The sequence below is a fragment of the Ranitomeya imitator genome, chromosome 7, assembly GCF_032444005.1.
Source record: "Ranitomeya imitator isolate aRanImi1 chromosome 7, aRanImi1.pri, whole genome shotgun sequence".
Taxonomy (NCBI): domain Eukaryota; kingdom Metazoa; phylum Chordata; class Amphibia; order Anura; family Dendrobatidae; genus Ranitomeya; species Ranitomeya imitator.
The window spans coordinates 48,959,644-48,987,425 of NC_091288.1; the positions used below are offsets into that span (position 1 = coordinate 48,959,644).

Below are 27,782 nucleotides of genomic sequence, written 5' to 3' on the forward strand. Positions count from 1 at the left end.
GAAAAAAGACGACTGAGGGGCGATCTAATAACCATGTATAAGTATATAAGGGGACAATACAAATATCTCGCTGAGGATCTGTTTATACCAAGGAAGGTGACGGGCACAAGGGGGCATTCTTTGCGTCTGGAGGAGAGAAGGTTTTTCCACCAACATAGAAGAGGACTCTTTACTGTTAGGGCAGTGAGAATCTGGAATTGCTTGCCTGAGGAGGTGGTGATGGCGAACTCAGTCGAGGGGTTCAAGAGAGGCCTGGATGTCTTCCTGGAGCAGAACAATATTGTATCATACAATTATTAGGTTCTGTAGAAGGACGTAGATCTGGGGATTTATTATGATGGAATATAGGCTGAACTGGATGGACAAATGTCTTTTTTCGGCCTTACTAACTATGTTACTATGTTACATACTTGAGGTCATATGATCACCTGTTTCTACCGCCGACACCTGAGGATCCTTAGAGTGTAGTGCGCATGCTGTGAGGAGTCACATACAGTGACTGCAGACTCTAATGTAGCACTCTCATCAAAGTTTTCATCCTCTTAATATATTGCAATGATCATCATATTATACAGCACTGTTTACTTACAATTGCTCATTTTGCCTTTCTACACTGCTAATTCTTCTCTTTTCCATTAGGTCTCTGACATCACATGATTGAAAACAGACTAGTTGAATCCTTCTAAGCTCTATGTAGAAACAGGAGGTCAATCTTTCCCTGTATGAGTCATAAGTCACTGCTTGGAAGAGTGAAGGAGGGAGCAGCTGGGTCAGGAGATGAAGAGGGCAATGACTCATGCAGGGAAAAGAGGCTTCCTGTTTCTACATGGAGCAGAGAAAAGAGAAGAATTATCAGAGTAGAAAGGCAAAGTGAGCAATTGTAAATACACAGTGCTATGTAATATGACTGCAATATAGAAAGAGGAGGAAAACTTTGATGGGAGGAGGTGTGCTTCTTAAAGCAAAAGACCAGACAACCCCATTAAAGTTTACTTGAGCAGCCATTTGCTGGTTCGTTGGTGCAGTAAAGGTAGTTCTGTATTCCCCAGGGTGTGACTGTTATCTACCATAGTATGTTCCCTAGCAGTGGAGGTTGCAGCGCTCGTGCTGCAATATACGGCTGTATGTACAGATGTATGGAGTACAGTGTAGTTACCGCAACCTCACTGGTAACCTCTTTCTTTGTCTCTGCATCCGTTTTATCGTGAATGTATTTCTAACATCCTGTATTTTTCTGTCCTGTAGGACCTCGGCATGGATTATTATCTCATAGGCGAGTCCTTTGAGACTTCGGTTCCATGGGACAGGTAAAGGTTTGAGCAGCACCATTCACATCTCAATTCAGAGATTTAAAATGTTATTTCCATGTGATGACCTAGCGCTATGATACGCCATCACCATATAATCCATGGGACTCCAACATCCAGATAGTCCTGCTAATAATGGCACTGTATGGTTTAATTCCCTGAAAGTAAGCCAAAATGTTAAAATAACTCTCCGTTTTTCTCAAGTGTTTATTTTCCAAGTTTTGTGTAAAGAAAGCATGAACTAAACATTGGATTTTTTTCCCCCTAAATCTAGAGTGATCGACCTTTGCCGGAATGTTAAGGAGAGGATTGTTCAAGAGTGCAAAGAAAAAGGTGTGCAGTTCCCCCCTCTGTCCACGTGCAGGTATGCCTACTTTCCATCGCATGTTGACTTTGGGAATATCGGCGGTTTCCCGCTTACTCTACTACGTGTACTACGCCATGTGCTACTTCTTCTGGGCTCAAGATGCTGGACGTTACCACAATCTCGAGATACTATTATTAAGATGACACTTTTTTTTTTTGTCTTTTTTGTAGAAAAGTACAGTGAAGGGAATAAGTATTTGATCCCTTGCTGATTTTGTAAGTTTGCCCACTGACAGACATGTTCAGTCTATAATTTTAAGGGTAGGTTAATTTTAACATTGAGAGATATAATATCAAAAATAAAATCCAGAAAATCACATCGTATAAATTTTATTATTATTATTTATCATTATAGCACCATTTATTCCATGGCGCTTTACATGTGAGCAGGGGTATACATAATAAAAACAAGTACAATAATCTTAAACAATACAGGTCACAACTGGTACAGGAGGAGAGAGGACCCTGCCCGCGAGGGCTCACGATCTACAAGGGATGGGTGAGGATACAGTAGGTGAGGGTAGAGCTGGTCATGCAGCGGTTTGGTCAATCGGTGGTTACTGCAGGTTGTAAGCTTTTCAGAAGAGGTGGGTCTTCAGTTTCTTTTTGAAGGTTTTGATGGTAGGTGAGAGTCTAATATGTTGTGGTAGAGGGTTCCAGAGTAGGGGTGATGCGCGAGAGAAATCTTGTATGCGATTGTGGGAAGAGGAGATGAGGGGAGTGGAGAAGGAGATCTTGTGAGGATCGGAGGTTACATGAAGGTAAGTACCGGGAGACGAGGTCACAGATGTAGGAGGAGGTTGTGGATGGTTTTGTATGTCATGGTTAGGGTTTTGAACCGGAGTCTCTGGGCAATGGGGAGCCAGTGAAGGCATTTACAGAGGGGAGAGGCCAGGGAATAACAGGGGGGGGGCGGGGGCAGGTGGATTAGTCGGGCAGCAGAGTTTAGCATGGTTTGGAGGGGTATGAGAGTGTTAGAGAGGAAGCCACGGAGCGGGAGGTTACAGTAGTCGAGGCGGCAGATGATGAGGGCATGGACTAGGGTTTTTGCAGATTCTTGGTTTAGGAATGTACGAATCCGTGAAATATTTTTGAGTTGAAGGCAGCAGGAAGTGGAAAGGGCTTGGATATGGGGTTTGAAGGAGAGATCAGCGTCAAGGATTACCCTGAGGCAGCGAGCTTGTGGGACTGGGGAGAGTGGGCAGCTGTTTGCTGTAATGGATAGGTTCGTTGGGGGGGGGGGAGGGTCGCGTGATATGGGGGAAAGATGATGAATTCTGTTTTGTCCATGTTAAGTTTCAGAAATCTAGTGGAGAAGAAGGATGAAATAGCGGACAGACATTGAGGGATTCTGGTTAGTAGGGTGGTGATATCTGGTCCAGAGATGTAGATCTGTGTGTCATCAGCATAGAGATGATACTGAAAACCGTGAAATGCTATGAGCTGTCCCAGGCCAAAGGTGTAAATGGAGAAAAGCAGGGCCCCTAGGACTGAACCTTGCGGGACTCCTACAGATAGGGGGCGAGATGAGGAGGTGGTGTGTGAGTGGGAGACACTGAATGTCCAGTCTGTTAGGTATGACGAGATCCAGGATAGGGCCAAGTCTGTGATGCCAAGGGATGAGAGGGTGTGTAGTAATAGGGAATCCACTGTGTCAAAGGCAGTGGACAGGTCCAGGAGGAGGAGGACAGAGTAGTGTCGCTTGCTCTTGGCGGTTAATAAGTCATTGGTGACCTTAGGGCAGTTTCTGTGGAGTGGTGTGACCGGGAGCCTGATTGTAAGCGGTCGATGGGAGGACAGTTGAAGATGGACGTGTTGTTCCAGTACATTTCAAAAACCTGACCGGCACATCCAAACATAGACTCAGTGTGAACAGGTGCTGAACCTAGAGTCGCCAACTCGTATATAGTTAAGTAAATAAGGCAGCACACTGCGCGCTAGAACATGCAAACTTGAAATACGAAATTTGAACTGCATTACTGCACTAGAAATATGAAAAATGAGAGCGTTTAGCGCATAAAAATGGCCAATTTTATGTGTACCTGGTAGCCCCTTTACGGCATCTCTCTTATACCAGGTCCTACACTTGCCTTACCTCGCTGAGAATAAACGTCTCCATCTGAATGGGTATATGTGAAACCTCTTCCTAGACTAAAATTCTCTCTCTCTGTGGAGGGGTACTGGACCTGCTGTAATTAAAACAATTGGCCATTTTTATGCGCTAAACGCTCTCATTTTTCATATTTCTAGTGCAGTAATGCAGTTCAAATTTCGTATTTCAAGTTTGCATGTTCTAGCGCTGCAGTGTGCTGCCTTATTTACTTAACTATATACGAGTTGGCGACTCTAGGTTCAGCACCTGTTCACACTTAGTCTATGTTTGGATGTGCCGGTCAGGTTTTTGAAATGTATTCTTTAGCCTTCTGATCGTGCACTCCGCCTCCTAGCCACAGGTGTTTTAATTACAGCAGGTCCAGTACCCCTCCACAGAGAGAGAGAATTTTAGTCTAGGAAGAGGTTTCACCTGTACCCATTCAGATGGAGACGTTTATTCTCAGCGAGGTAAGGCAAGTGTAGGACCTGGTATAAGAGAGATGCCATAAAGGGGCTACCAGGTACACATAAAATTGGCCATTTTTATGCGCTAAACGCTCTCATTTTTCATATTTCTAGTGTTGTTCCAGTAGTTTTGAGGCATAGGGGAGAAGTGATATAGGGCGATAGCTAGACACAGAGGATGGGTCAAGAGAGGGCTTTTTGAAGATAGGTGTGATTGAGGCATGTTTAAAGCATGAGGGGAAAACACCAGTTGTTAGTGATAGGTTGAAGAGATGGGTTAGGGTTGGGATGAAGACTAGTGAGGTTTTGGATGAAGTGGGATGGGATCGGGTCAAGTGCACATGTAGTGAGATGCGATCTTGAGAGTAGAGCGGAGAGTCGATCTTTTGTAATGGTGGAGAAGTTGGTTTTGGAGGTGGAGGGCTGGGCAGTTGGGAAGAATGGCTCTGGGGGTTGTCGACTATAACTGTCTCTGATGTTGTCAATCTTCTACTTGAAAAATGAGGCAGTCTTCAGCTGAGATAAGTGGGGAGGGAGGAGGTGCTGGAGGACGGAGGAGAGAGTTGAAGGTGTTGAATAATTGTTTAGGGTTATGAGACAAGGAGGATATGAGAGATAAGTAGGTTTGTTTAGCTGTGGCGAGTGTGGTCTTGAAAGTAGTGAGGGACTGTTGAATGTGATGAAGTGCTCATTGGAGTGGGATCTTTTCCATCTCCGCTCAGCAGCCCTGGAAGCTCGCCTCAGTTCTTTGGTCAGGCTGGTGTGCCAGGGCTGTCTGTTGATTTTGCAAGCTTTGGTATGTGTGAGAGGGGCAAGAGATTCCAAAGCTACAGCTATTGTGGTGTTATATAGAGCGACAGCATCATCCGCATTGTGTAGGGAACTTCTGTCTGTGGGAGGGAGGAGGGATTCAGAGAGTGAGTGTAGATCAAGGCATTTAAGATTTCTGCGAGGGTGTGCAAGTTTGTGGGGTGGGGATTGTAGACAAGGAGTGGAGTGGAAGAGAATGTAAGTAGATTGTGGTCAGGAAGAGGTGAGTTAGAGAGGTTAGATACGGAGCAGAGGCGGGTGAAGATGAGGTCCAGTGTGTGACCATCTTTGTGAGTGGCTGCAGAAGACCATTGAGAGAGGCCGAAGGAGGAAGTGAGAGAAGTTTAGTGGCAGCTGAGAGGGAAGTGTCAATGGGGATGTTGAAGTCGCCCATGATGATAGTGGGGATGTCCGTAGAAAGGAAATGAAGTAGCCAGGTGGTGGTAAAATGGTCAAAGAAGGTGGTAGCTGGCCCTGGGGTGCGGTAAATGACAGCCAGTTGGAGGGGGAGTAGATGCGCACAGAGTGCACCTCAAAGGAAGGGAGGGTAACAGAGGGTGGCAGTGGGATTGGGGTGAAGGAGCAGTTATCTGACAGGAGAAAACCAACTCCTCTGCCATGCTTGCTGCTGGGGTGTGTGAGAAAGGTGGAAGCCACCATATTAAAGTGCAGCAGGAGAGGCTGTGTCAGAGGGGGGGTGAGACAGGTTTCGGTGATGGCGAGGAAGGAAATTTTGGTAGTATCAATAAGATCATGGATGTAGGAAAGCTTGTTGCAGACAGAGCGAGCGTTCCTCAGAGCTCCTGTTAGTGGGACTGGGAAAGTGGGGGCTGGGCGAATGGGTATAAGGTTAGACAGGTTACGGAAATTGGTGATGGAGCGTGGATGGTAGGTAGAACTGACTGTGGGGATGTGGTGAGGAGGACCAGGATTTGGAGAGATATCACCAGCATTGAGAAGGAGCAGAGAAAGTGTTAGCAGGTGGGAGCAGGAGAGGGCATGAGGTGGCCGTCTGTGCTTGGAGATAGGGGATTGTATGTTGAGGAACAGTTCTGAGGAGGAGGTGAGATGGATGGGGAGGATTGAGGAAGAGATGAACAGTTCCTTACTAGGAGTAACATAGTAACATAGTAACATAGTTAGTAAGGCCGAAAAAAGACATTTGTCCATCCAGTTCAGCCTATATTCCATCATAATAAATACCCAGATCTACGTCCTTCTACAGAACCTAATAATTGTATGATACAATATTGTTCTGCTCCAGGAAGACATCCAGGCCTCTCTTGAACCCCTCGACTGAGTTCGCCATCACCACCTCCTCAGGCAAGCAATTCCAGATTCTCACTGCCCTAACAGTAAAGAATCCTCTTCTATGTTGGTGGAAAAACCTTCTCTCCTCCAGACGCAAAGAATGCCCCCTTGTGCCCGTCACCTTCCTTGGTATAAACAGATCCTCAGCGAGATATTTGTATTGTCCCCTTATATACTTATACATGGTTATTAGATCGCCCCTCAGTCGTCTTTTTTCTAGACTAAATAATCCTAATTTCGCTAATCTATCTGGGTATTGTAGTTCTCCCATCCCCTTTATTAATTTTGTTGCCCTCCTTTGTACTCTCTCTAGTTCCATTATATCCTTCCTGAGCACCGGTGCCCAAAACTGGACACAGTACTCCATGTGCGGTCTAACTAGGGATTTGTACAGAGGCAGTATAATGCTCTCATCATGTGTATCCAGACCTCTTTTAATGCACCCCATGATCCTGTTTGCCTTGGCAGCTGCTGCCTGGCACTGGCTGCTCCAGGTAAGTTTATCATTAACTAGGATCCCCAAGTCCTTCTCCCTGTCAGATTTACCCAGTGGTTTCCCGTTCAGTGTGTAATGGTGATATTGATTCCCTCTTCCCATGTGTATAACCTTACATTTATCATTGTTAAACCTCATCTGCCACCTTTCAGCCCAAGTTTCCAACTTATCCAGATCCATCTGTAGCAGAATACTATCTTCTCTTGTATTAACTGCTTTACATAGTTTTGTATCATCTGCAAATATCGATATTTTACTGTGTAAACCTTCTACCAGATCATTAATGAATATGTTGAAGAGAACAGGTCCCAATACTGACCCCTGCGGTACCCCACTGGTCACAGCGACCCAGTTAGAGACTATACCATTTATAACCACCCTCTGCTTTCTATCACTAAGCCAGTTACTAACCCATTTACACACATTTTCCCCCAGACCAAGCATTCTCATTTTGTGTACCAACCTCTTGTGCGGCACGGTATCAAACGCTTTGGAAAAATCGAGATATACCACGTCCAATGACTCACCGTGGTCCAGTCTATAGCTTACCTCTTCATAAAAACTGATTAGATTGGTTTGACAGGAGCGATTTCTCATAAACCCATGCTGATATGGAGTTAAACAGTTATTCTCATTGAGATAATCCAGAATAACATCCCTCAGAAACCCTTCAAATATTTTACCAACAATAGAGGTTAGACTTACTGGCCTATAATTTCCAGGTTCGCTTTTAGAGCCCTTTTTGAATATTGGCACCACATTTGCTATGCGCCAGTCCTGCGGAACAGACCCTGTCGCTATAGAGTCACTAAAAATAAGAAATAATGGTTTATCTATTACATTACTTAGTTCTCTTAGTACTCGTGGGTGTATGCCATCCGGACCCGGAGATTTATCTATGTTAATCTTATTTAGCCGGTTTCGCACCTCTTCTTGGGTTAGATTGGTGACCCTTAATATAGGGTTTTCATTGTTTCTTGGGATTTCACCTAGCATTTCATTTTCCACCGTGAATACCGTGGAGAAGAAGGTGTTTAATATGTTAGCTTTTTCCTCGTCATCTACAACCATTCTTTCCTCACTATTTTTTAAGGGGCCTACATTTTCAGTTTTTATTCTTTTACTATTGATATAGTTGAAGAACAGTTTGGGATTAGTTTTACTCTCCTTAGCAATGTGCTTCTCTGTTTCCTTTTTGGCAGCTTTAATTAGTTTTTTAGATAAAGTATTTTTCTCCCTATAGTTTTTTAGAGATTCAATGGTGCCATCCTGCTTTAGTAGTGCAAATGCTTTCTTTTTACTGTTAATTGCCTGTCTTACTTCTTTGTTTAGCCACATTGGGTTTTTCCTATTTCTAGTCCTTTTATTCCCACAAGGTATAAACCGCTTACACTGCCTATTTAGGATGTTCTTAAACATTTCCCATTTATTATCTGTATTCTCATTTCTGAGGATATTGTCCCAGTCTACCAGATTAAGGGCATCTCTAAGCTGTTCAAACTTTGCCTTCCTAAAGTTCAATGTTTTTGTGACTCCCTGACAAGTCCCCCTAGTGAAAGACAGGTGAAACTGCACAATATTGTGGTCGCTATTTCCTAAATGCCCAACCACCTGCAGATTTGTTATTCTGTCAGGTCTATTAGATAGTATTAGGTCTAAAAGTGCTGCTCCTCTGGTTGGATTCTGCACCAATTGTGAAAGATAATTTTTCTTGGTTATTAGTAGAAACCTGTTGCCTTTATGGGTTTCACAGGTTTCTGTTTCCCAGTTAATATCCGGGTAGTTAAAGTCCCCCATAACCAGGACCTCATTATGGGTTGCAGCTTCATCTATCTGCTTTAGAAGTAGACTTTCCATGCTTTCTGTTATATTTGGGGGTTTGTAACAGACCCCAATGAGAATTTTGTTACCATTTTTCCCTCCATGAATTTCAACCCATATGGACTCGACATCCTCATTCCCTTCGCTAATATCCTCCCTTAAAGTGGACTTTAGACAAGACTTTACATAGAGACAAACCCCTCCTCCTCTCCGATTTTTACGATCCTTTCTAAACAGACTGTAACCCTGTAAGTTAACTGCCCAGTCATAGCTTTCATCTAACCATGTCTCGGTTATTCCCACTATGTCAAAGTTACCTGTAGATATTTCTGCTTCTAGTTCTTCCATCTTGTTTGTCAGGCTTCTGGCGTTTGCGAGCATGCAGTTTAGAGGATTTTGTTTTGTTCCAATCTCCTCACCGTGGATTGTTTTAGAAATGTTCTTACCTCCCTTCTGAGTATGTTTTCCTGGGTCGTCTTTGTTCGAGTCTAATGTTTTTCTTCCCGTCCCCTCTTCTTCTAGTTTAACGCCCTCCTGATGAGTGTAGCGAGTCTTCTGGCGAATGTGTGTTTCCCAGGTTTGTTGAGGTGTAGTCCGTCTCTGGCGAGGAGTCCATCGTACCAGTAATTCACACCGTGGTCCAGGAATCCGAATCCTTGTTGTCTGCACCATCGTCTTAGCCAGTTGTTTGCATCAAGGATCCTGTTCCATCTCCTGGTGCCATGCCCGTCTACTGGAAGGATAGAAGAAAAAACTACCTGTGCATCCAGTTCCTTTACTTTCTTCCCCAACTCTTCAAAGTCCTTGCAGATTGTCGGTAGGTCCTTCCTTGCCGTGTCATTGGTGCCAACATGTATCAGAAGAAATGGGTGGACGTCCTTGGAGCTGAAGAGCTTTGGTATCCTATCGGTCACATCCTTGATCATCGCACCTGGAAGGCAGCATACTTCTCTTGCAGTTATGTCCGGTCTGCAGATGGCTGCTTCGGTGCCTCTCAGTAGTGAGTCTCCCACCACCACCACTCTTCGTTGCTTCTTGGCTGTACTTTTTGCTGTCACTTGTTGCTGTGTGCCCTTTTCTTTTTTGCTTGCTGGTATTGCTTCATTCTTAGGTGTGCCATCTTCATCCTCTACAAAGATTTGATATCGGTTCTTCAGTTGTGTGGTTGGTGATTTCTCCATGGTCTTCTTGCTTCTTTTGGTCACATGCTTCCACTCATCTGCTTTTGGAGGTTCTCTGACACTTTTTGCACCTTCTGTGACCTGTAGAGATGCTTCTGTTCTGTCTAGAAAGTCTTCATTCTCTTTGATGAGTTTCAAAGTTGCTATTCTTTCTTCCAGACCCCGCACCTTTTCTTCTAAAAGGGCCACTAGTCTACACTTCTGACAGGTGAAATTTAATTCTTCTTCTGGTCGATCTGTGAACATGTAGCACATGCTGCAGCTCACCATGTAGGTTGTCACATCTGCCATGTTGCTCCTAGATCCTGCTGACTTGCTGTGTGTTTTCCTTCTTGTGTAATCTACTCAGCCAAGCTCTCTTGCAATAATGTCCTACAGGCAAAAATTCTTCTCCCAGAAGGCACCTGGAATATGCAAATTAGCCTCCTGAAGCTTGAATCCCTGGTTTGGTGATGCTTTCGAAGCAGCTGGTCCCGGCTGTACCCAACGATCTTCTAGCTTAGGGAGACTTCGCTTCTCCCAGAAGGCACCTGGAATATGCAAATTAGCCTCCTGAAGCTTGAATCCCTGGTTTGGTGATGCTTTCGAAGCAGCTGGTCCCGGCTGTACCCAACGATCTTCTAGCTTAGGGAGACTTCGCTTCTCCCAGAAGGCACCTGGAATATGCAAATTAGCCTCCTGAAGCTTGAATCCCTGGTTTGGTGATGCTTTCGAAGCAGCTGGTCCCGGCTGTACCCAACGATCTTCTAGCTTAGGGAGACTTCGCTTCTCCCAGAAGGCACCTGGAATATGCAAATTAGCCTCCTGAAGCTTGAATCCCTGGTTTGGTGATGCTTTCGAAGCAGCTGGTCCCGGCTGTACCCAACGATCTTCTAGCTTAGGGAGACTTCGCTTCTCCCAGAAGGCACCTGGAATATGCAAATTAGCCTCCTGAAGCTTGAATCCCTGGTTTCAGGGAGTAGGGATTAGGGGAGTTAGCAGAAAGTGAAGGATTATAGGGGTGAAAGTGAAGACAAACAGAAACATTGTTTCCAGTGACTGGCCAGTTACCTTCAGTTCCCTTGTGGTTCAATTCTGGTTTTAATTCTACATAATCTTCACACTTATCGGAATCACACTGCAGACTAAAGTCTTTGCAGACTTGAGCCATGCAATATACCCTATATACTCGAGTATAAGCCGAGATTTTCAGCCCATTTTTTTTGGCTGAAAGTTCCCCTCTCGGCTTATACTCGAGTCATACCCAGGGGTCGGCAGAGGAGGGGGAGCGGGGGCTGTCTAATTATACTCACTTGCTCCTGGCGCGGTCCCTGCAGGTCCCTGGTTCCCGGCGCCCCAGCTTCTTCCTGTACTGAGCGGTCACATGGTACCGCTCATTACAGTAATGAATATGCGGCTCCACCTCCCATTGAGGTGGAGCCGTATATTCATTACTGTAATGAGCGGTACCATGTGACCGCTCAGTACAGGAAGAAGCTGCAGCGCCAGGGAACAGATGTACAGGGACCGCGCCAGGAGCAGGTGAGTATAACTGGGAGGGGAGCGCAGCGCTGTGCGATAGTCACCTGCTCCTCGTTCCGGGCGCCGCTCCGTCTTCTGCAGTGACGCTCAGGTCAGAGGGCGCGGTGACGTGGTTAGTGCGTGCCCTCTGCCTGAACGTCAGTGCAGAAGATGCTGAAGATGGACCGGCACCGGAGCGAAGTCAAGTGAATATTGAAAGTGTCGGGGGCCTGAGCGACGGAGAGGTGAGCATGTGATTTTTTTATTTTTATCGCAGTAACAGCAAATGGGGCAACAGTTCCTTACTAGGAGTAGGGATTAGGGGAGTTAGCAGAAAGTGAAGGATTATAGGGGTGAAAGTGAAAACATACAGAAACATTGTTTCCAGTGACTGGCCAGTTACCTTCAGTTCTTTTCTGGTTCAATTCTGGTTTTAATTCTACATAATCTTCACACTTATAGGAATCACACTGCAGACTAAAGTCTTTGCAGACTTGAGCCATGCTCTATACGGTATGTGCTACAAAGTGCATTCAGGTGTGAAGCAGAGGAATGGTCTCTGTTCATTTTGGTCAGAGAATTAAGAGTGGACCAGATGCATATAATCAAGCCAGAGTAAACAACGTCATAAATAGCACTTGGGTAAGCTGGGGTTAGTTGAAAGATTATATACATTTATTTGCATTTTGCAGTGAGAAAGAAGTATTTGATCCCTCTGGCAAACAAGACTTAATACTTGGTGGCAAAACCCTTGTTGGCAAGCACAGCAGTCAGACTTTTTTGTAGCTGATGATGAGGTTTGCGCACGTGTCAGAAGGAATTTTGGTCCACTCCTCTTTGCAGATCATCTCTAAATCATTAAGATTTTGAGGCTGTCGCTTGGCAACTCGGATCTTCAACTCCCTCCATAAGTTTTCTATGGGATTAAGGTGTGGAGACTGGCTAGGCCACTCCATGATCTTAATGTGCTTCTTTTTGAGCCACTCCTTTGTTGCCTTGGCTGTATGTTTTGAATCATTGTCTTGCTGGAAGACCCAGCCATGACCCATTTTTAATGTCCTGATGAAGGGAAGGAGGTTGTCACTCAGGATTTTTGCGGTACATTACTCCATCCATTTTCCCATTGATTTGGTGAAGTAGTCCTGTGCCCTTAGCAGAGAAAGACCCCTAAAATAATGTTTCCACCTCTATGCTTGACAGTGGGGATGGTGTCCTTTCATAGGCAGCAATTCTCTTCCTCCAAACACGGCGAGTTGAGTTAATGCCAAAGAGCTCAATTTTCATCTCATCTGACCACAGCACTTTCTCCCAATCATTCACAGAATCATCCAGATGTTCATTGGCAAACTTCAGACGGGCCTGCACATGTGCCTCCCTGAGCAAGGGGACCTTGCGGGTATTGCAGGATTTTAAACCTTAACCGTAATGTGTTACAAATGGTTTTCTTGGGGACTGTGGTCCCAACTGCCTTGAGATCATTAACACATCCCCCCCCCCTGTGTAGTTTTAGGCTGATCTCTCACCTTCCTCACGATCAAGGATACCCCAGGAGGTGAGATTTTGCATGGTGACCCAGATTGATATTGATTGACAGTCATTTTGTATTTCTTCCATTTTCTTACTATTGCACCAACAGTTGTCTCCTTCTCACCCAGGGTTCTAACGTTTTGTAGCCCTCTCCTTCTTTGTGCAGGTCTATGATCTTCTCCCTGACATCTTTATAAAGCTCTTTGGTGTTGCCTATGTTGTAGAGGTTAGTCTGACTGAATAATTGAGTCTGTGTACAGGAGTCTTTTATAAATGTGACTATGTAAGACAGCTGTCTTTAATGCAGGTAACGAGTTGATTAGCAGCATCTAACTGGTCTGTAGGAGCCAGAACTCTTAATGGCTGGTAGGGGATCAAATACTTATTTCTCACTGCAAAATGCAAATTTATACAATCTGATTTTCTGGATTTTATTTCTGATATTCTATCTCTCAATAGTAAAATTAACCTACCCTTAAAATTATAGACTGCTCTACCTTCCCAAGAGGAATAACAGAGGAACAAGGCAGAGTTCCAACCTTACATTCCTCTTGATGGGAAGAATGTAAGCATTGTCTAAAACGGACATATCAGACAACCTGACTCATCCCAATAAAGGTGTAAAAACCAAAAGAAAAAAAAAATCATGAAATTAAAACTCCAAACTCGCAGTAACGTTTCATGACAGTTCATTTTTTGTACACCCAAAATAACCTTTTGTCGAGTCTAGTAAAAGTAAAGCATTATTGCGCGCCTGTTAATTCCTACGACCGACACTTTATGGGTTTAAAATTAGAATGGCACACCGGAAGGAAAAAAAAAAGTTTTATTCTTTGCTTTATGCCAGCGACGTAACGTTTTTATCTCTCACTGACATGTTGTTTTTACTAGAATGAGCTAAATTAAATTGTTAGCAATTTGGCCCTTAAAAAAACCTCCAAAGCTGTAAACAGGATTGTAGATTTTATTTAGAACTAAAGAAAATAATTGAAGGATGTGGTAAAAAGATGAATAACAGAACTCTTAAAAGCCTCCACATCTGAAGAAATGCCCTTAAAACTTTCTTGGTGGCGCATTGCAAATGTGTCTTTATTATCTATTCCCTCTACACGGGATAATTGCTGGGCATATATCTTCACGCTGCAATGCTAACAAAAACAGGACCTGGGCTGTAAACCAAATTCCTTAGCACTAAAATGTCAAACATATTCTTGGCTTTGTCTTTACATGTTTATGGGGGAGGCTTGGGTTGATTATCTTTTTTTTCTTTTTTTCTGGAATCCCAGGGCAGCATGGAAAGATGTAAATCTTCATATTGTCCCTCTACACTAAGGCCAGGTTATTATGGGTCTTATGTAAACTTTCTGCCTTCATAATGGCCACACACCATCAGATTCAGGAATACTCGCTGCCTCTGTAGCTGATAGGGGTTGTAGCAGTGCCGAAAAATGGTCTATGGAATTTTCGCAGTGTTTTATTATTTTGTACTCCATTTTAACGATGTAACACCGAATCCATGAAAAAGTTATATGCTTTGTCCGCCCTGTTTGTGCAGATCAATGTCTAACGCCATACTCGCACGTCACTGATTTGCCAATGGCAAATATGATGTATAATTTACAGCAGGCTTTTTCGCCTGGGCAGGCTTTTTCGCCTGGGCAGGCTTTTTCGCCTGGGCAGGCTTTTTCGCCTGGGCAGGCTTTTTCGCCTGGGCAGGCTTTTTCGCCTGGGCAGGCTTTTTCGCCTGGGCAGGCTTTTTCCTTGGGCAGGCTTTTTCGCCTGGGCAGGCTTTTTCCCTGGGCAGGCTTTTTCCCTGGGCAGGCTTTTTCCCTGGGCAGGCTTTTTCCCTGGGCAGGCTTTTTCCCTGGTCAGGCTTTTTCCCTGGGCAGGCTTTTTCCTTGGGCAGGCTTTTTCCCTGGGCAGGCTTTTTCCCTGGGCAGGCTTTTTCCTTGGGCAGGCTTTTTCCCTGGGCAGGCTTTTTCCCTTGGCAGGCTTTTTCCCTGGGCAGGCTTTTTCCTTGGGCAGGCTTTTTCCCTGGGCAGGCTTTTTCCCTGGGCAGGCTTTTTCCCTGGGCAGGCTTTTTCCCTGGGCAGGCTTTTTCCCTGGGCAGGCTTTTTCCTTGGGCAGGCTTTTTCCCTGGGCAGGCTTTTTCCCTTGGCAGGCTTTTTCCCTGGGCAGGCTTTTTCCTTGGGCAGGCTTTTTCCCTGGGCAGGCTTTTTCCTTGGGCAGGCTTTTTCTTGGGATTTCTACGGAACATATGCCAGACCATCTATAGATCTGCACTAGGATTTTCTCAACTGATGATCTGCAGGGATAATTTGTTGCATTTATGTGCTGAATTCAAAGAACTAATGTTCATGTGATGCACATTTCAGTTCCTCCATGGAGACGTTCTCCAAAAGCCTCAAAGGAGGAGCAAAACCATTTCCTGTGAACATTCATCTTCTTGTATAAGCGTCGTGCACTTTGTTTCGAGAGACAAGTATTGCCCTATGAAAAGTTGGACACTTGAGATATATCAATATATATACACTTATACATTGCACCTACAGGAGCACTTATGACCCCCCTCCCACCCAGATTCTGAATCCATATATATTAATATGGAGTTGGTCTCCCTCTGTGGCTATTACGGCCTCCACTCTTCTGGGAAGGTTTTCTACAAAATTTTGGAGATGTCCGTGGGAATTTTTTGCCCATTCATCTAGCACCTGATGTCTTTTTAGGGAATTAACATAGGTATTCACATAAGTATAAGCTTTGCCAATGAAGTGTGCTAAGCCAAATAAAGGGTTAATTACCTTAGTCTTATGTTGCTGTGCCACTACTCCGACGCGCGTTTCAACAGGCGTGCCATTCTCTGGTGGAGTTATGGAATCAGCAGAGCGTGGGTGTCTTTTATGCACTCTGCTTCTCAGCACTTGGCCACCCCGCTCTGTAATTTTGCACGGACGCCATTTCATAGCAGAGTTGGTGCAGTTCTTTCTACTTTTTAATAATTTCACTCACAAGTGATGGTGGGATGTTTAGGAGAGAACAAATGTCATGGACTGCCTAGTTACACCAGTGATGTCCTATTACAGGACCGCTCTGGTCTCGGTGAGCTCTTTACCACCGGCCATTCTCTTACAAATGTTTGGAAGGGCAGACGGCACGGTTAGGGCCTGGATTTCATCCACCTGCGGTAGCGGGACTGAACGAAAAACCTGAATTTGTTGATTAATATTGAGGGCTTCTGCCCTTTGCATTGAGTGTTTAGTGGGGGTGTTGGGGTTCGGACCTCCACCGTTCTGTAGGGTGTTAAAGAGGCTGCAGTATATCTAAAGCTTAGAATAAGTTTAGTATCTCTTTAAGTTCTAAGATGTCAAGCTTTGTAACTTTTTTTATCTCCCCGTAGAGTTCCCTGCAACATGTGCCTTTATAGAAATATATAGCAGGACTGAATGTGTGGGGTAGATGTTATGGCTTTTACAGCAGACTGTGGTGCTTGTGTATGACATGTCTCCAAATCTACAAACTCGTATATTTTTATGTGGCATTAATGTAAACTGCACGCTCTGTCCAGTCACCTTCATACTTTTCCCATTACAGTAGAGTCTCATTCAGTGTTTTATTCAGATTATTTCCACTTTAGTTTGAAGACTCTTAAAAAGGACATTGTCTAGTTTTAGGAGAAGAAACTCCAGCTTTGTGCCTAAATTCTGATGACCTACCCAAATCCAGCGGACTCCTTTAAATGCCTCGGTCACCGGGTTCTCATGGCATCCATGAACCCACACAATTGAACGCAATCATCACAATTGGTTGTGAAAGAAGGATAACCCATTTTATGAAACTCATACAATATGTTAAAAAATATATTAACACTTGCCTGTACTTTCACACACAGCCAATAGGAAAGCACATAGTTTTTCCTACAACAAGTTAAAGAGAAAACTATTATGAGAAAATGACCTATTGTTTAAATCAGACTTTTGTTTTTAAAGTGTTTGTAGGGTTTTTTTATTTTTTATTTTGGTAGTGTGTGTGTTTTTTTCCCCTAATATCATAATCTGTAAAATGAAAAATAGAAATTGGAACTCTTACACTTTTCACACTGGCCACTGGGGCTTTTTATGCTCTTAACGTTCTATTGTTTCAGGAAACAACACATGTACATAGACACAATGTTGATCACGAAGGGAGGGAGAAGCAGGGTCAGGTGTGAACTTATTGTGAATGGAGGATCCTGTGTTAGTAACTGGGTATACCGGTGTTTCCGGTCATTGTAATCCTGACTCTGATGATAATGAAACTGCTGAAATGACATAAATTGAGTCTAAAGACGCCCCAGTGGCCACTGTGAAAATTGCAAGATTTCATGTTTTTTTTTTCTTAATAAAGATCATAATGTGATAAAAGAACATTGCCATTTTTGTTAAATACATGTACCGCAAAGAAACTTGATTTAGCCTGTCATTTTCTGATGATGGCTGCTTTTAGCTCACAACTTTCTAATATGTCCATGAACGGTCACGATATTCTGTAACTTGCAGTTCACTGTTTTTTTGAGCAAGTGGTTTCTTTCATTAGCATTTTGCCAGCACTGTAGATGCTGGATCTTGCTTTTCCTCACTTTCCAGCATGCCTTATACCTGCCATTATCTAGTGCACCATTTCCCAAACTCCAGTCCTCATGGCCCCCCAATTGATCATGTTTTCAGGATTTCCTTAGTATTGCACAGGTGATGGAATTATGATCAAGGCATCATGCTCTCAACTGTGAAATACTAAGGAAATCCTGAAACCGTGATCTGAGGGGGATTGAAGGAGGGCAGCAAGGACTGAAGTTTGGGAAACTCTGATCTAGCGTTTTGCCTTCCCTGAAATGAAAGCCGCCTGTCTGTTGTGCCTGTATGATGTTTGACAGACAGGAGCGCAGGAGCAGAGACCGGTCCCACTTCCTGTAACCAATCTCTGCTGATTACTCTTGACAACAGGCAGCGGGGTTTTGTTGTAATGAAGACAACATAATCTTTAATTCTTAGCAGTTTTGGGTCTCTGACTTATTTCGGGCAGTTCTTCAGCTGTGTATTAGCTCTTCCTATACATTTCTTTACTCGTCGATTTCTAACACCCCCTAGATAGGGCTGATTAGACAGCCTGTAGCGCTGACTGTGCCTGCGCTGTATGCAGCATGAATACCGCATATGACTCTTCCCATTTATGAATATGTTTTAACAGCTGGAATTTAATAGCTACTGTACTATTCAATCCTTCAACAAGGGTAATGCAGCGGGTCAGCTATTCATTTTCAGCTCAGTGGATTCCACAAGCAGGGGAAAGACTGAATCCTTTATTCTTGTGCCTGGACTATGCTTGCAGGGATATGTGCATCTCTGTGTATCTGATTTACAGAGCAGCCAGCCCTTTCAATACTTTCTTTGATATTTTTGGCTGAAGGAGTGGTAGAATATAGGATTCTATTGAGGCCGATAAAATCCAAATTCATATTTGACATCTAAATATAGGTGTGTAAAGAAGTGTTTTTCATAGATGGCTATATAGAGCCTGATTATTATTATTTTTTTAAGCAATGTGACTCTTCATCCTGTTTTTCATCCTACTTGAGTGCTGTAAAATTCCAGTAGTCCAACGTCCTGTAGTCTGTTCAATGTTCCACGGTAAGGGGCCCCAGAGAGTCGGACGAACCTGATGATTTTGGCAGGACTGGCTAGCTAAGGCCTAGTTCATATATGCTGAGCACTGCATCGGGGTGTCCATCTAAATCCCCCAAAATAGGGATCCGGACGGAACATCCAACAGAGCCATGTAATGGAGAACACTGCCCACCTTGGATGGGGACACCTTGTAGACATTGCCCAGCATACATTACAGTGTAGATGTGCACCTAACCTGCTGTGTATGGGGGCTTACTCCACCGTAAGGGTAAAGAAGAATTGGGTATGTTGATTTTTAACACTTGATCCTTTCGTTCTCCCGGGAGATAAAACACCACCCAAAGTGTCCGGCAGCAGCGTATTCCCTTCTTAAGAAAACTGAAATTAATATATTGGTGTTCCATCTAGTAATGAGCGAATATACTCGTTACTCGAGATTTCTTGAGCACGCTTCGGGGTCCTCCGAGTATCTTTTAGTGCCCAGAGTTTTAGTTTTTCTTGCCGCAGCTGAATGATTTACATCTGTTAGCCAGCATAAGTACATGTGGGGGTTGCCTGGCTGCCAGGGAACCCCCCACATGTACTTATGCTGGCTAACAGATGTAAATCATTCAGCTGCGGCAAGAAAAACTAAAACTCCGAGCACTAAAAAAATCCTCGGAGAAATCTCGAGTAACGAGTATATTTGCTCATCACTAGTTCCATCAAAAAGTTTTTTGTTTTTTTTAAAAATCTGAATGACTGTCAATAAACAGCTCATGATTGGCACTGTATTTGTCGTTTTATTCATTAAAAGAAGTATGCTTTATTATGAGAAAAAATAATTAATAAATGGAATTTCATTTTGTATTAAAAATAATTACAATCAATAATATATATAAAATGATAATGCATATATAAAAATTACGAACACATTCCCTTTTAAATTTTTTATTTTTTAATAACCCAGTTGCTAACTATGACTGTCATACACATTAGAGAAGTTGTTTGAACCATCCGGTTTCGGTTGGATTTTATTTGTGTGGAGACCTCCTGACCAGTCCCTGACAGATGTTATATTAAGCTTAATTTAATCGCCCACTCTTTAAAAAAAAAAAAAAAAAAAAAATTAAAAATAAGCTGCTGACATTGGAGTCCAGCAGTGATTTTCCTATACAGAACATGTGAACTCTAGGCCAAGTTAGGTGTTAGGCTAGTCTTCACATGCAGCGTTTTTTTTTGCTGCATTTATTTTCTGCAAAATGGAAACTGAGTTTTACGCTACCAGAAAAAAATGAGATTTCAGAAATCTAATGCGCCCGCTATTTTTTTATTATTATTATTCTTTTCCTCACCATATTTATGAAAATCAATTCTTTTATTAGCATTTTTTCATCCATAAAAAGCAATGAGAAGGTGCAAAATGGCTGCATAACCTTTGTGCTTCATTTTTGTAGCACTTCTAGTGAATAAAACCAACTTTATTAACATGTACTGTAGACAGATCACACATGTAATCCACCTAAAAGAGACCGCGATAAATGCAACAAAAAATGCTGCTGTTTGCTACATTTTACCTGCAGCGTTTTCTATTGCCAAGAGTGAAGTTTTGGCTGCAAAAAAAAAAAAAACTTACCGTAAGCAAAAAAGTTGCGTGTGAATGCAGCCATACAGTTTTTGAATTGGGATTTCTTCCTGCATCATTTTCAGAAATGGTGCATCTGTATCCTGCCGCCAGGATGTGCCCTCCTGGACGGTGGCGTGATTCACCATTTCTGACCCTCTGACCTGCTCTAAATAAATCTAGCACTGTTTAGATACAGGAATGTGTCCCCCATGCTGGAGCCCTATGGATTGTGCGAAGCTGCTTTTCTATCCTTAGACAAACCTCGATAACCTGTGACCTCTGATGCTTTACAGCCATCACAGCAGATTCATACCTAGGCCCCTTATTTATTGCTGTGCTTATGGTAGGGGGCCCTGTGTGCACATCTGCCATAAATGATACAAAGGGGGGCGCTGGAGATAGTCCTCCTGTAAATGTACTGTAAATATGGATTATACCCAGATGTGCGTTTTCCTTGTTTTTTGCATTAGTTTATGATTAAAGAGGGTTTTCTTACAACTTTGATGACCGTATCCTTAAAGGGCTTTTCTACTTTTAGCAAAATGGACTTTAAATGGAGAATAACAAAGCCAGCTGGTACTCTCTCGCCCCATTCCAGCCCCCTGCCACTGCACTGCCCATCACCCCTGCAGCCAATCATTGTGCTCAGCGGCTCGTGCCGAGCTCGCTGATTGGCTGCAGTAGTGATGTGTTCTGTAGACGTGATATCCCGATTGCAGTCACAACCGAGACCGGCAGAGAACTTGTCCTGGAGTGTAAGAGAATGAGTACCATCATGGTAGTAAAAGTTTGTGGTCTACTTTGCTGAAAGTTAAAATCCCCCTTTTAAGGCCTCCATACACATTACCCTAAAATCGATCAAAACCACGGATATTAACAGGATAGGTTGACCTTTTAATGTGTAAGGAGGTGATATCGGGGGAGAGAAGGATCTGGCATGCGGTGTTTGAGCTCTTGATCGTTTTGTTCGCCGGGAGATCAGAATAGGCCGTCAGCCCCAGGTCCTTGTGTGTATGGAGAATTCGGGAGAGAAAGTTATTTCTTGATTGATGATTTGTCTAATGTGTATGGGGGCCTTCAAGATAGGGTATACGTCGTCAATATCGGAATGTGGGGCCAAAACCCGGTAACGGGACGCCCTCGCCCACTCATGGTTTAGTGGCCCATCCTAAGGAGGAGCTAGTCAATATTGTAGTGGAAACCCCATTTAATGCAGCAGCAAAAAAACGCAATCAGTCAATAGGGCTGGGCTGCGATACGGATACGGCCCTAGAAGAAAGCGGGCATTTTTTTTATTTCTCGAAAACCCCTTTAAGTGTTTCCCAAGATAGAAAAGAAAGTCAGAGACTCCCCAGGAACGGTAGGGTGGCCATCTCTGCTGTAGAATATTAACCGGCTTGATGTCATCTTGACCGAGGTTTGTCGTACGTGAAGGCGGTACATACATGATGCTTATTTTATGAGTCCCTGTGGTCCACATACAGCCCATACATGTTATTTATCCTCTCTTTTAGGGTGACGCAGACCTACGATGCCGGTGCCTGTGTATATTTCTACTTTGCATTTAATTACAGAGGGATAAGTGACCCCGTTCACGTCTATGAAGAAATTGAGGTAATCTGCTGTGGAGGCCGGCACTAAACCTTCTGGTCATAGAGTATATTTACCATGACGTTTTGTACTTTTCTACTCGTATACAATTTGTTGCATATTTATTACAGTTTGTCATGCTCCACGTGTCAAGAGCTCCTTTTTTAATGGCAATCTGTCTTGTTTTCAATATGGTCCTTATGTGAACTTTACTTTCTATATTAATTGAGGTTTAAATGTAGATGTATTGTGGATGTGATCTGTTCCTGAATATGAGAAATGAGCCTAAGAAGTGAAGCTTCACCCAGTTTATATCTTGTAGAATTAGTTTGGGTGTGGAATTGCAACAATCCAGGTAAATCTACAGTCATGGCCAAAAGTGTTGGCACCCTTGAAATTGTTCCAGAAAATCAAGTATTTCTCACAGAAAATTCTTGCAATTACACGTTTTGTCATACACCTATTTATTTCCTTTGTGTGCATTGGAGCAACACAAAAGAACGGAGAAAAAAAATGGTAAATTGGACTTAATTTCACACACAATCCTAAAAATGGTCCGGACAGAATTCTTAGCACCCTCAAGTTCATACTTGGTTGCACACCCTTTGGAATAAATAACTGAAATCAATCTCTTCCTATGACCATCACCGAACTTCACACCTCTCAAATGGAATTTTGGACCACTCTTCTTTCGCAAACTGCTCCAGGTCTCTTATTTGAAGTTGTCTTCTCCCAACAGCAATTTTAAGATCTCTCCACAGGTGTTCAAAGGAATTTGGATCCAGACTCATTGCTGGACACTTCAGAACTCTCCAGCGCTTTGTTTCCATCCATTTTTGGGGGCTCTTGAAGTATGTTTGGGGTCATTGTCCTGCTGGAAGACACATGACCCAGGTTGCTAAACCAGCTTTCTGACACTGGGCACTACATTGGGACCCAAAATCTTTTAGTAATCTTCAGATTTCATGATGCCTTGCATACAATCAAGGCACCCATTACCAGAGGCAGCAAATCTACCCCAAAAAATGTTTGAACTTCCACTATATTTGACTGTAGGCACTGTGTTCTTTTCTTTGTAGGCCTCATTCCATTTTCGGTAAACAGTAGAATGATTTGTTTTATCAAAAAGCTCTGTCTTGGGCTCATCGGTCTCCAAGACACTTTCTCATAAGGAGTTTGGCTTACTCGTTTACATTTTTGCAAACTGCAGTCTTCTTTTTTTATGTCAGTGTCATTAGTGGGGGCCTCCTGGGTCTCCTGCCATGGCGTTTCATTTCATTCAAATGTTGCAAGTTGCCACTGACACTGATGCACCCTGAGTCTGGAGGACAGCTTGAATTTCTTTCGAACTTGATTGAAGCTGCTTATCTATCCAGACTCTCCTGCATTCTAACCTTTCATCAGTTTTTCTCTGCTGTACAGGACCAGGGAGATTAGCTACAGTGCCATGGGTTGTAAATTTCTTGAATATGTTGGACAAAGGAACATCAAGATCTCTGGAGATGAACTTGTAACCTTGAGATTGTTGATATTATTCAGCTATTTTGGTTCTCAAGTCCTCAGACAGTTCTCTTCTTCTCTTTCTGATCTCCATGCTTAGTGCGGCACACATGGACACACAATGCAAAGATTGAGTTAACGTTTCCCCTTTTATTCTGGTTTCAGGTGTGATTTTCATATTGCCCACACTTGTTACGTGCCACAGATGAGTTTGAAGGAGCATCACATGCGTGAAACGAAGTTGCTTACCCACAATTTTGGAAATGTGCCAACGATTTTGTCCAGACCGTTTCTGGGGTTGCATGTTTTTTTTTTAATCTGTTCTTTTTATGTTGTTCCAATGCACAAAAGGAAAATGAACGTGTCTAACAAAACATGTAATTGTAATAATTTTGTGAAATTCTTACTGTTCTGTAACAATTGCAAGGGTGCCAACACTTTTGGCCATGATTGTATATTAAAGAGGTTGATCAGGAGTAAAAAACATGGCTGTCTTCTTCTGAAAGCACAGGCTGCAGACAGATCTCAACGTCATTAATGTGAATGACGCAGAGCTGCAGTACCACACACAACCTGTTTTAGCTGTTTTTGGAGGAAAGCAGTCATGTTTTGGACAAGCCCTCAAGCAGCTGTTGATCGGCACTCTCTGGATGAACTGTTCTGCATTTGCTTTGTAGTAAACCTATTTTTTTTCCCCCAGTTTGCTGCTAGGGAAGAGATTCTCGCTAACGGTGGGAGCCTTTCACATCACCATGGAGGTAACACATAGTTTTATTTTGTGATCTGTAGAGTCTGCCATTTTATCAAATACAAAATTGTAGTAATTTTAGGAGGCATTGCGGGAGCTCACCTATTATACCTTTTAAAATACACAATTTTTGCTGTTTTTAAGAAACATAACTTTTACTGTCAATGTAGCTGCAATTTCTAATGGTACCATTTTGGTGCACATGCAACATTTTGATCACTTTTTATTGCATTTTTCATAGGAGGTGTGGCAACCCAAAAAATGCAATTTTGGCATTTGGATTTTTTTTCCTTTACAATGTTTAGTATGCAAGTTATACAAATCAGTCATATGAAACTATGATTTCAGCTGGGCTTTATGGAAATAACATCAATGCAGCAAAGGGGCCTTCATTTGTACCCTGCAATCATGTCATGGATGGGGGTTCCAAAGGATGCACAGGAAGAACCATTTTCCTCAAGTGCTGCTGTCAGTGGGTGACAGCGTCATTTAAGAGGTTATCAATAGTGATGAGCGAGGTTACTCGAGATTTCCGAGCATGCTTTGGTGGTCTCCGAGTATTTTGGGCGTGCTCGGAGATTTAGTTTGTGTCGTTGCAGCTGCATGATTTGCGGCTGCTAGACAGCCTGAATACTTATGGGGATTGCCTGTTTGTTAGGGAATCCCCACATATATTCAGCCTGTCTAGCAGCCGCACATCATTCAGCTGCAACGACACAAACTAAATCTCCGAGCACACACCAAATACTCAGAGACCACCTGAGCATGCTCCGATATCTCGAGTAACGAGTATACTCGCTCATCACTAGTTATCAACAACAAAGTTAGCAGTTAGATGCAGATGTCTGCTGTATAACCTACACTGTAAGGAGTGGGATCAGTGAAATTCCATGACTCGTTCCATGAGTTGTGTATCAGTAATGAAGTGTCAAGTGGTAAAGAGCAGTGATGAGCGAACGTGCTCGGGTGCTAACCAAGCGTTTTCGGCATGCTTGAATAATATGTTCAGTTCCCCATGGCTGCATGTGTTGCGACTGTCGAGCAGCCGTGGGGATGTGAACATATTTTTCGAATGCCCAAGCATGCTCGGATAACACCTTATCTGAGCACGTTTGCTTGTCACTAGTAAAGAGGTCTTTCGAACTGTTGTAAAAGTACATCATCAAGAAAATGTAAAGCATATGCCCTTTAAGATTAAGGCAAAAACGTATGCATGGGTTAACAATTAAAAATGTATAAAAAAAGACACTTTTCTTTAGATTTAAAATGTGTGTACACAAACCCCCTAATGGGAATAATCTACATGCCAACTTGCAAATCCATGTCAGAACTATGGGAGTTAGCCAGGGAATCCATTACAAATTAGTCAAATCTGTGTTGTTGTGCCCTTAAAGAGAAAATATTGCTAATCTGGGGCTGCCCTTAAGGTACCGTCACATTTAGCGACGCTGCAGCGATCTAGACAACGATGCCGATCGCTGCAGCGTCGCTGGAGAGCTGTCACACAGACAGCTCTCCAGCGAACAACTATGCGAAGTCCCCTGGTAACCAGGGTAAACATCGGGTTACTAAGCGCAGGGCCGCGCTTAGTAACCCGATGTTTACCCTGGTTACCAGTGTAAATGTAAAAAAACAAACACTACATACTTACATTCCGGTGTCTGTCCCCCGGCGCTCTGCTTCCCTGCACTGTGAGCGCCGGCTGGCAGTAAAGCACAGCGGTGACGTCACAGCTGTGCTTTACGGCTGGCCGGCGCTGACAGTGCAGGGAAGCAGAACGCCGAGGGACGCGACAGACACCGGAATGTAAGTATGTAGTGTTTGTTTTTTTTACATTTACACTGGTAACCAGGGTAAACATCGGGTTACTAAGCGCGGCCCTGCACTTAGTAACCCGATGTTTACCCTGGTTACCAGTGAAGACATCGCTGAATCGGCGTCACACACGCCGATTCAGCAATGTCTGCGGGAGATCCAGCGACGAAATAAAGTTCTGGCCTTTCTGCTCCGACCAGCGATGTCACAGCAGGATCCAGATCGCTGCTGCGTGTCAAACACAACGATATCGCTATCCAGGACGCTGCAACGTCACGGATCGCTAGCGATATCGTTGTTAAATTGTTCAGTGTGAAGGTACCTTTAGTAAAGTACACGTCAGGGTTAAAGCCAAGAGCAATATTTAGCTCTTTCACTGTGAGAGTGGCCATTGAAGATATGGAATCCTGCTATGCATGCCGAGATCCCACAACCTGGACATTTGGGCTTTGTCAGGGAGAATTTGGGTTTTCATATAAAGTTGCCTGACCGGGGCACCAGCCAGGAAATGTCTGAGCGTAGTTACCGAGTGCTATTGGAGGTATGGAAGATGTGGAGACTGATGAATAGGAAGGAGCAGACTATGATTAACATTTAGGAGGGATCAAAAATAGAAAGTTAGGCTGACAGCACAACTGACAAATGGATGCTCGTCCTAATTCCACTGGACCCAAGTGGAAGAGTACATACCATGAATTGAAGTGAATGACCGCATCCAGTCTTTTCACCTGGATGCTGTCCTTCACTCCAATTCATAACATTTAGGAGGGAACAGGGGAGAGTTAGGTTAGCGAGTTGAGGTGATAGTCTTGTCTAAACGGATGTGTTTTTAAAGCACACTTAAAAACATGGGGGCTACCATATATATTCGAGTATAAGCCGAGGCACCTAATTTTGCCACTGAAAACTGGGTAAGCTTATTGACTAGAGTATAAGCGGGGTATGCATTGTCCTTTCATCTCTGTCCTGCTATGCATGGCTCCCCCTGTCCATGTCCTGCTATGAGTGGCTCCCCCTGTTGCTGTCCTGGTAATAGGCTCCCCCGTCCTGTCCTGTTATGTGTGGCTCCCGCCCGTCCTGTCCTTTTGTGTGGCTCCCCCTGTTTGTATGCATGGCTCCCCCGATCCCGCATGGCTTACCCACCCGTCCCATCGTTGTATGCATAGCTCACTCCCCACCCCACCCCACCCGTCCTACTCACCCTCCTTGCGCCGTTGCCGCATCTCCGTTGTCCCAGCACTGCAGCTCTCCTGTGCTGAGCAGTCACGTGGTACCACAGTAATATGAGCTCCAAGCCTAAGAGAGTGGAGATGAGTGCATATTCATTACCTTAATGAGCGATACCACGTGACCGCCCAGCACAGGAAGAGCCGCCGGGACAGATGCAGCAACAGCGCCAGGAGGGCGAGTATGATGTCTTCTATTAACTGGCTCCTGTCGCCGCTGCCCCTCCCCCGCCGGCTTTCGGGACAATGACTCATGTATAAGCCGAGGAAGGCATTTTCAGCACAAAACAATGTGCTGAAAATCTCAGCTTATACATGAGTATATATGTAGATATTAGTCGGATCATTTGGGGTAGTGTATTCCTGAGAACTGGCGCAGCACGAGCAAGAGAAGCCTTGGAGATGGAGGTGCGAGGTTCGGTTTATGGAGGATGTTAGTCTTCGATCAGTTGTAGAGCGAAGGGCACATGAAGGATGATTGACAAAAATGAGGGAGGAGGTAAAGGTCGGTGCAGAACTGTGGAGAGCTTTGTGGGTGAGAGAGATATGTTTGTATTGTATTCTGCAGCGAATGGGTAACCAGTGCAATGACTGGCACCAGGTTGTAACACCAATGCCCCAAATGTAGCCCCAACCGCAAAGAATGCACAAAAAATATATAGATATATTTTTTATTATTTTTACCTAACTAAGGGGGTGATAAAGGGGGGTTTGATTTACTTTTTTTTTTTGATTACTGTGATCGGGTCTATCACAGTG

General features: G+C 43.7%; 1 protein-coding gene across 1 annotated transcript in view; it reads left to right on the forward strand.

Moving 5' to 3' along the window:
• Positions 1 to 27,782, forward strand: part of AGPS (alkylglycerone phosphate synthase) — a 196,532-nt gene that overhangs the window by 144,797 nt on the left and 23,953 nt on the right. Inside the window, exons 16-19 of the mRNA XM_069733205.1 lie at positions 1,246 to 1,307; positions 1,582 to 1,671; positions 21,659 to 21,758; positions 23,935 to 23,992. Of these exons, the coding sequence (XP_069589306.1) occupies positions 1,246 to 1,307; positions 1,582 to 1,671; positions 21,659 to 21,758; positions 23,935 to 23,992 (310 nt within the window). The remainder of the gene's footprint in view (positions 1 to 1,245; positions 1,308 to 1,581; positions 1,672 to 21,658; positions 21,759 to 23,934; positions 23,993 to 27,782) is intronic.